The sequence below is a fragment of the Nansenia antarctica genome (genome assembly GCF_963989245.1).
Source record: "Nansenia antarctica genome assembly, chromosome: 3".
Classification (NCBI taxonomy): Eukaryota; Metazoa; Chordata; class Actinopteri; order Argentiniformes; family Microstomatidae; genus Nansenia; species Nansenia antarctica.
Genome location: NC_137688.1, coordinates 18,981,809 through 18,991,808, shown reverse-complemented (window position 1 = coordinate 18,991,808; position 10,000 = coordinate 18,981,809). Strand labels below are relative to the sequence as shown.

General features: G+C 46.5%; 1 protein-coding gene across 1 annotated transcript in view; it reads left to right on the top strand.

The window, feature by feature from the left end:
- The window catches only part of dock2 (dedicator of cytokinesis 2), a gene marked incomplete at its 5' end in the record, with an annotated part of 94,213 nt that overhangs the window by 27,678 nt on the left and 56,535 nt on the right, over positions 1–10,000 (top strand). The window contains one exon of the mRNA XM_080525150.1: positions 855–961. Coding sequence (XP_080381276.1) covers positions 855–961 — 107 coding nt within the window. The remainder of the gene's footprint in view (positions 1–854; positions 962–10,000) is intronic.

Sequence of the window (10,000 nt, the reverse complement as noted above, 5' to 3'; positions counted from 1 at the left end):
TTCATGAGGCGAGTTCTGGTCTGGTCTGGTCTGGTCTGGTCTGGTCGGGTCGGGTCTGGTCTGGTCTGGTCTGGTCTGGTCTGGTCTGGTCTGGTCTGGTCTGGGCTGTTCTGGTCTGGTCTGGGCTGGTCTGGGCTGGTCTGGTCTGGTCTGGTCTGGTCTGGTCTGGTCTGGGCTGGGCTGGGCTGGTCTGGTCTGGTCTGGGCTGGTCTGGGCTGGTCTGGGCTGGTCTGGGCTGGTCTGGTCGAGTCTGGTCTTTACAGTGGCCAACTTGGGCAGAGCGATGATGGTTATCTAACGTCTGGTGTTGAATGTGTGACAGTTTCATCTGGCTGGATGGTGTCTCACTGTCGTTCTCACCGAGTCTCCCTGATTTGAAGAAAAAATACGTACATGAGTGAAATAAAACCACTGTCCTCTCTACAGTGCGTGAATGACAGTGCCATTTACAACCATGAGGAAATGGTAGAAGCGTTTTATATTCTCTAATTGCTTTAAAACCGCTAGGGAGATACTCTACCCTGGCCTCCCCGTGGTCATTCTCCACCCATAACCCTCTCTCTCTCTCCCTCCTTCCCCACCTCTCCCCTCCCTGTCTCACCCCCCCCTCTCTCTCGCTCTCTCTCTCTCTCTCTCCCTTCTTCCCCCATCTCTCCCCTCCTCTCTCCCCTCCTCTCTCTCTTTCCTCCCACATCTCTCCCCTCCCCTCTTTCTCCCTCCCTCCCTTCCTTCCTCCTTCATTCATATTTCCCCTTCCCCCTCCCCTCTCTGTCTCTCCCTCCTTCCCCCATCTCTCCCCTCGCTGTCTCTTGCCAACCCTCTCTCTTCCTCCCTCCTTCCCTCCCTCTCTCCAGTCAGTTGCTGTATGACTTCTACACGTGTATTCCTCCTACGAAGCTGCAGAAACAGAAGGTAGCCTCCATGACGGAGATCGTCAGCAGCCGCCTCTTCCAGAAGCAGGGTAAGTGACCGACCAAACCGTTAGCCTTTCCGTGCTCGAAAGCTGCCCAATGGCTGACCTCCAAGCTGATCACATGACCGACAACAATGCAAAAGCACCGGCGACAACAATGCAAAAGCAGCGAACCAATCACAGACCAACATGACGGGAAGACCTTGCCTATAGCACCAGACCTCTCAACTAATCAGACGCCAGATCCTACGACCTGTCAACATCGTTTTATTCTCAACTGAAGAGTTGTCTCTAGTGCTCTTACACCCCCCCCCCCCCCACCTCTCAGGTCCACTACCCCCCCCCCCCCACCTCTCAGGTCCACTACCCCCCCCCCCCCCCCACCTCTCAGGTCTACTACCCCCCCCCCCACCTCTCAGGTCTACTACCCCCCCCCCCACCTCTCAGGTCTACTACCCCCCCCCCACCTCTCAGGTCTACTACCCCCCCCCCCCACCTCTCAGGTCTACTACCCCCCCCCCCACCTCTCAGGTCTACTACCCCCCCCCCCACCTCTCAGGTCTACTACCCCCCCCCCCCTCTCAGGTCCACTACCCCCCCCCCCCCCTCTCAGGTCCACTACCCCCCCCCCAGGCACGTGCCGTGAGCTTTTAGATTGGGTAAGCATAAAATATAGAAATACACGTAATTACACATACACGCTATCAGTGAACGCAGTTTCAAGGAAATGCAATTTTGATGCCCTAGAACCCGCTAATAAACGGTAGTGTCACTTTGTGATCAGATTACCAAAAACAAAAAAAACAGTTGCCAGTTTCGACTATATCAGGGGTGCTCATTGTTCAATCTTTTTTGAACCAAGATATTTTCAAGTAGCCAGCCTGCTAAAGATCGCCACCAGCCTCGCGAATCATATAAATCATATAAACCAGCAAAGTAAATTTAAAAATGATATCTTACCTTTACTTGAAAACGAGGTCCATTCGCCTCTCCTTGCGAAGGAACACCTCTGTCACTTTAGTGTAGAAGTCACTCGCCTGTTGCAGTTTTGAAAGTCTCTCTTTTTCAATTGAGATCAGGGCCAGTGATCAAAGGCGTCCTTGTCCAGTGCGATTTCGAGTGAGGGTCTTCACTCTCTTCAAAGTTGAAAATGACCTCTCAATAGATGCCGTTGTTGCTGGTATGGTTAGGACTAGTTTAATCAAATTTGTTGCCTCTGGAACTGTTTCAGCCAAGTCATGCTGAATGATCCATCCAAGCATCTCCTCAGGTGTTTTCTCCCTCACCTCTTGGATTTGGTAAAGTCCAACTAAATCTGCCTTAAGTCTAACGAAATCGAAATATTTATGATACAAAGCCAGGCTCTCAAATTTGGCTTTGTCAAATTCTTTTGACATTTGGTTAAATTGCTTGCAGTCAATAAGGCCAATGAAATTCAAACATTCGAAGTTGCTAAATCTAGCCTTCATCTGTGTGAGCGTGTCAAAAAAAATCCTGTTATAAAGTATCTTCCTCTGGTCTTTGATGGGTTGGTTGGGTTTCGCTCGCCCCTCAGTGAGATTTAGCTGGCTGCGTTTCTGGTCAAATTGAGCGTAGCGCGCATCGAAGTCCTGAAGTTTGTGTTCATACCAGACTTGTTGGAACCCCCTAGCGACTCTCCCTTTCTGGGTGTGCAGATCGTTGAGCGGTGGCTTTGGCCGGCCTTTAGCCAGTAGTTCTGTTTTTGCAGTCCAGCCCAGTCTACAAAATCCCTTTAGGTCGCTGACATTGATGACAGTAATGTCCATATTCGCAAATTATCCTTTGTTTGAGCTAGCATAAACTATTCTGCCGGGAAGAGCAGAATAGTGTGAACTTGATGAACTTGTGACCTTGTGAACTTGAAAATGATAGCCAATCAGTAGCTCTTATCGGAATGAAAGAACTACTCTGATTGGCTGAAAGCATGCTTACCCTGGTCACGTTACACAGCGGGCTGAGGCATCGGAAAAAAATAAAAAGGACATTTTCACGCATTCGAATGTACGCAAGGGAAAGCAAAGAGAGGAGTGCTTGCAGAGTAGGAAGTGCTTTACTCCTACAGGTGGCGCTAAAAATGCAACATCAAAATGAATGACTCCTGCTGCCCTGGGACCTAAAATACGACTCTTTTAATGAAAACAAACAAACGGTTACAAGCACTTTTATTTTAATATTTCCACGTTTTTTTTTCTCTTTTTTTTTCCGTTGGGTAAGCACTGCTTACCCTGCTTATATGGACGGCACGTCCCTGCCCCCCCCCCCCCCCCCACCTCTCAGGTCCACTACCCCCCCCCGCCCACCTCTCAGGTCCACTCCCCCCCCCCCCCCCCCCTCCTCTCAGGTCCACTACACCCCCCCCAATGAGCCCGTGCCTCCGATTTCGACCTCCCCCGGCCTCCACCTCTCTGTGGCCCTCCTCTCCAACCCTGCTAGGAGTAAGTGGTCCAGTGACGTGGAGGAGGCCTCTCTGTGACGGATGGAGGCGGGTGTAGGGTGTAGGCAGCATGCTGTAGTGGCGTAATTGCGTCTTGATAAGTGGGCTCTTAGTGACGGCGCGTCTCGGCGCCTCGGCGCCTCACAGACAGACTGACGGATTGGAGGACGGTGAACGTCGCCACGGTCAGTTTGTTTGTTTTCAAGCGCCATGTTTGAATGAATATGTGTTAGAGAGCACGGCGGCGCCGCCTTGGCACTTTGACAGCACCCCCCCCCCCCCTCCTCCTCCCCCTCATCTATGGGTGACAAATGGTGTGTGTACTGTGTGTGTGTGTGTGTGTTTGTGGCGTGTGTGCGTGTCTGTATGTGTACGTGTGTATGTGTACGTGTGTATGTGTACGTGTGTGTGTGTGTGCGCGTGTGTGTGGGTGCGCGCTTGCGTGCGTGCTTGTGTGTATGGGGGTGTGTGTGTGTGTGCGAGTCTGTGTGGGTATGTGTGTGTGTGTGTGTGTGCAAGTCTGTGTGGGTGTGTCAGGGTTGTAGAGGCTTGCTGTTGATGATAATCAATGTTGTTTTCGGTCCGTGTTGCCGTGGGTGAGTCATCAGTCAGCCGTGGCCGGTATCGCCGGTTTCCCGATTGCTGCGGTTGCCGGTTGCCGGTGGCGGTGGAGGGTGACGGTGACGGCTGGCGGGTGGAGGGGAGTGTGGGAGGGCGGAGGCAGGGTCGCTGCTCCTCCTCCTCCTCCTCCTGTATTGATCGCGGCTGCGGTGGCTGGTCCCTCCTGGGACAGGGGCCGCGCTGACGCCCATGGCTGACTGTCAGCCTGCCTAGAGTCACACTCTGTCACCAGCACACACCATTAATACAGCTCTGAAGGAGAGGGGGAGGAGGGGAGGAAGGGAAGGGTGGTGGGGGAGGGAGGGATGGAGAGTGGGGGGAAGGGGGGAGGGGCAGAGACGAGAAGGACATAATGCAAACAAGACCAGAAGCAAAATTGGGCTTTGGAGAGTGGGGGAGAGAAGGGAGAGGGCTGGTTGTAGAAGGAAGAGCGAGACAGGAGAGGAGAGAGTGGGAGAGAGTGGGAGGGAGGGTGAGAGGGAGAGAGAGAAAGTGCAAAGCCCCAAATAATGCATGCATACCAGATTTAGGATGAGAGGACAGAGAGATGAATCTAGAGAAGAGTCGTCTCAACCAGCTGGTTCACAAGCAGACCCCACAACACCCCCACAGACCCACAACACCCCCACACCCCCAAAAGATAATGACTAGACCCATTGGAAAGAATCCACCAAAAAACAAAGCAAACTGGAATGCTATCTGTTCCTAAACAGAGAATACACACATCACAAAATACCTGACCATGGTGACTGACCCAACACAAAGAAAACCTTTGACTGTATCCAGACCTTATTTTTTACATTTTAAATGTTATTTACATCTTTGGCATTTAGCAGACGCCTTTATATTTTAAAAAAAGTCTGTGTGTGTGTGTGTGTGTGTGTGTGTGTGTGCATGTGTTTGTGTGTGTGTTTTGGTCACCACCCTGCCCCCCCCGGCGAAATCCGCGTGTCTTTACGTCACCCTGGGGCGGCTGTGGCGCAGGAGGTAGAGTCGCCGCCTAATGATCACAAGATTGGCAGATCGGCGGTTCGAGCCCCGGCTGGCCACATGTCGAAGTGTCCTTGGGCAAGACACTGAACCCCAAAATTGCTCCCATTGAGCGGGCCAGCGCCTTGCATGGCAGCTTGCCGCCATTGGTGTGTGAATGTGTGTGTGAATGAGTGAATGAGAGGCCGTTGTAAAGCGCTTTGGAGCAGCAAAAAAGGCGCTATATAAGTGCAGTCCATTTACCATTTACCCAGAGGCCGAGCTGTGGCGTTTTGAATATTGCCCCATTCATTGTCTATGGCATTTTTTGTCTGCTAAACGGGGCATTGTGGGTGAACCGTATGCCTTATCCTTCTGTCGGACAATAGGAACGCGAGTTGGAATGAGCCGCACGTTTTGACACCTCATGTCTACCTAGTGCCAAAACTGTGGGACGAGTAGCCGGGCCAAATTTTGCTATAATAATAAATACATATATCTGTACAATACTAATAAGTGCTCATTGCTACTGCAAGCACACTTAATAAATATATATATCTATATATATTTCTTTCTTCTATCACGACGACTGCCAATGGCCCCTGGCCTGAGCCAGGTTTTTACCCTTCCTGCTACGACTGGTGAATTGATGATTCACTTGCATAGTCAAATGTATCGATTGTAAGTCGCTTTGGAATAAGGCGTCTGCTAAATGGCAAAAATTTTATGTAATGCTACCGAGAAATGTCACCATAGGAAGACCTGGCTCCCAGGAGAAGACAGACTATGTGCACATTGCCCACAACATGAGGTGGAAACCGAGCTGCACTTTCTAACCTCCTGCCAAATGTGTGACCATTATTAGAGACACACATTTCCCTCAGATGACACTGCCCCAGAACCAATTGGAAAACAAATTGGATCAACTCCCATGTCCGCTAGGCGAATTACCCCAGTGTGTCATCACAGCAGCAACATTGCAAAAAGAAACCTACAACCCGGATTTAACTATTAGTAGTTTAACTATTTGCACATTGAAACACTGTACATTGTCAATAATATAAAATGTTTAACGTCAAAACATTGACATCGTTTTCCATTGACTATTCTTTTGAAACTCTTGTGTGTAATGTTTACTGTTACATTGAAGCTTGAGTTCATGAGTTCTTGAGCTCATCCCTGAGGTCCCTAGGTTCAGCCAGCTTCTGGTCACAATAGTCAATGTCACTAATAACATGATCTAGTGGGCAAACCCATTACCCAGGCTCCCCTGGCTCTCTCGTCTTATTCATTTATTTATGTATTCATTCATTTCATTTCAGTCCCATCCCTCTAATTGAGGGCTGACACTCATTTTAATTTAGATTTATTTTTGGCGAATTGGGATGCTAATGTGGCCTGTTTGTGTTGTTCCATTTAGGCGAATGAAATATGCAGGATGGCAAATTATACATTTCTACCAGGTCTCCTATCACTGCTTCCAATATATATTTAATCTCTATCTGCCTGGCCTGTTCTCAGGGTGACAAGGAGTGACGGGGAGGGTGATGGCTGTGTGTGTGTGTGTGTGTGTGTGTGTCTAACTGTCTATGTGTGTGGGTGTGGGTGTGTGGGTGGGTGGGTATGTGGGTGTGTGTGTGTTTGTGCGTGTGTGTGTGTGCGCTCTGCTCGTCCCTGTCAACCGATTGTATCCATGGTTAAAGTTTGAACGGATTGGATTTTCTTCCTCCTAAATGTATTCAACATACGCTTTCTGAAATAAGGAGCCTGGCAGGCACACACACACACACACACACACACACACACACACACACACACACACACACATACACGCACGTATGCACTCACACTCACACACATGCACACACACACACACACACACACACACACACACATGCACGCACACACATGCATACACACACACACATCATATGGGTTAATCTGGTTTTGATTTCCTCAAAACAAATTACATTTATAAGAAGCATTAGGGGTCAATTTACTCTAATTGTTTTGCCGTCAGACAATCACTGACAGACTTAGCACATCAATAATGGGTGCTAAAAAGCGACTGATCAGGGAAAAAAGAGAAAACAAAAGAGATTGTTGTTGTATTGTTTGCCCACTCACCCTCTGAATCAGATGAAAGGCCTTGTGGAATCTCCTAACCCATCTCTCCATCCCTCCATTCCATCCCTCCATTCCATCCCTCCATCCCCACTGTTTATTGCTGAGACCACTTCAACTAGGCTTCCTATCAGACAGAAACATACAGTGCCGTATTGGACAGAGGAAGCTTTTCTGTCTTGCTTTAGCTCTGTACTCCAACAGTTTGGAATGTAAATCAAAGAATGACTATGCGTTCAAAGTATAGATTAACATATTTAATTCATTCGTTCCTTTTTAAAGAGTGGTTTCACCATTTCAGGCCCCCTAAAAATGTATTAGAAAATTGCTGTGACAGGGATTTCTGGTTAGTCTGTCACAGCGTTTGTGCTAATATTGATTCTGGGCTTTGCATTTGCCTTTGGAGTCTGCTATTGGTGTCTGTCAACATGAGGACCGAAGAGACATCAATGAAAGTTAAGGAATCCATTATGAGGCTGAACTACCAGACAAATCAATCAGAAACACAGCCAAAGCAACCAAACAGACAAACCAACAGACGTAGCAAAATCAACAGTTTGTAACATCATTAGAAAAGAAAGAAGCACAGCAATCGCAAAGGGCCTGGTAGGCCAAGGCAGACTTCTACAGCGGATGAAAAATGTTCGCCATAACTTAAAACAAAATAACAAAAATATAACAAAAATACCCCAAATAATCGTCCGGTAGATCGGCAACACTCTCCAGGAGATAGGCATGAAGGTGTCCGAGACTGCCATCCTCAGGAAATGTCACCAGCCCAAGTACAGATCTACAAGGTGCAAACTACTAGTAATCCTCAAAAATGATTTTTGCTAAAGGATCAGTTTGCTTAAAGTACCTAAAAAGCCTGCAGAGGTCTGCAAAACAGTCATGCGGAAAGATAAGAAGATGAAAGTTTAGAGAAAAAGTACTTCCACTCTTTGAAAAAGGGTTTTCCACCTCTGAATGCAAGTAAACAAATCATTTGTCACCAAGCTTTCCTGCAAGAAACATCTAATGATGGGTAGAGGCAAAGAGCTCTCCCAAGACCTTCGCAACAAGATTGTTGAGCAGCATAGTAATGGCACTGTTACTGACGGATTTCTCAACTAAATATACCTTTTAGCACCATTGGGGCCATTATCCACAATTGGAAGGAACATCACTCGACCATCAATCAGCCACACACAGGAGCTCCGCGCAAGGTTTCTGACTTTAAAGTTAGCGTGTTCAATACTTCTTTCCTGTGTCATTCCTTTTCATTGCACATAATGTTTTTATGTATTGGAGTGTTAGAATTTCTTTAGCTGTGTACTTTTCTTTCTTTCTTTCTTTCTTCCTTCTTTCCTTTGTTTGTTTGTTTGTTTGTTTCTTTCTTATTATACAGGAAAAGATTAAAAGTAACATTACAGAAGTTAAAATGTGTTCCATTTCGACTGGCCTGACCATTTTGACTGGCAGTTTCTTGTTCTGCAGCACAAAAAGACAGAATCACATAAACAATACAAAAGGTAAAAGCAGGACCAATCACAGAAGGAAGACAGCAGGAAAACATAACCAGCTACACAGCACCGCAAAGGACAGGGCTTAACAGAGTGATAAGATTGTATGTGAGTTGGATCAGTAGTTGCAGGTGTTCCTTCCATCAGATAGTGTTTACCGTATATGCCTGTTGAAATAATAAGATAGAGGTTGTTGCTCTAATGTAATATGGGTTCTCATTCCAGATTTGAGTGTATGTGTTAAAACATTTACTCTGACCATAGTTGTTTTTGTAAGCTGTAAGTGCTGTAAGTGCTGTAAGTGCAAGTGAAATGTATTTATATATTTATATAAATTCTGGTTTAAATTCGATGTGAATAGCTGCAATGGAAATATGTTGCATTCAGAAATGGTGGATGTGTTGAATACTTATTTCCCCCACTGTATGACTGCCACAATAAATGTCTAACTTGTCCTAATTGATGGTGTTACTGCTGACAGCAGCAGCACACTTTCATCAGTATTCTGAAGTGTACATAAACATTTACTCCAAGGGGAGTATTAAAAACACACTTTAGAAATAGTGAACCCAATCTGAAAAGAACTCTCTGAATTAATAATAATAATAATAATATCTTGGTTTTATATAGTGCCTTTCACAAACCCAAGGACGCTTAAAGCTGAGAATCTCTACTTTGACCCCATAGTAATTGCTTGATTTCAAATCCAAGCCAATGGAGTATAGAGCTGAAAGAAGGCTCTCCAATACGTGTATTGTACTGTATATTACAGACAGAGAGAATCCATACATGTTATTGCTTTTAGTTTTGACTTTTCAAAGTTATCATTTTCTGCCAAAAACACAGAACAAAAATGATTTATAAGCTTTATCTTTTGGGATTCTGTGTTTGAAAGTAAGCTCTTGGATTGTGAGGCTGTGATTTGATACTTTGATACTGTACAATCGCGTACATGCTTGCCTTAGCTAGGGTTACACAACAAATCCATGTTAATGCCTTTAATTCTATGATATTTGATATACATGGCATGTTATATACTGCCCTGTTTGTGGCTTTTAGCCAAATTGAAGTGGGTCCAGCTGTTGGTGTTCTCTGTAGCAATCAACATTAGTGAGAGCTCACGGAGGGCGGGGTATTGATGCCTTCTACTGGACTGTACCATTCATAACCTTGACTCTCTACTGGACTGTACCATTCATTACCTTGACTCTCTACTGGACTGTACCATTCATTACCTTGACTCTCTGCTGGACTGTACCATTCATAACCTTGACTCTCTGCTGGACTGTACCATTCATAACCTTGACTCTCTACTGGACTGTACCATTCATTACCTTGACTCTCTACTGGACTGTACCATTCATTACCTTAACTCTCTACTGGACTGTACCATTCATTACCTTGACTCTCTGCTGG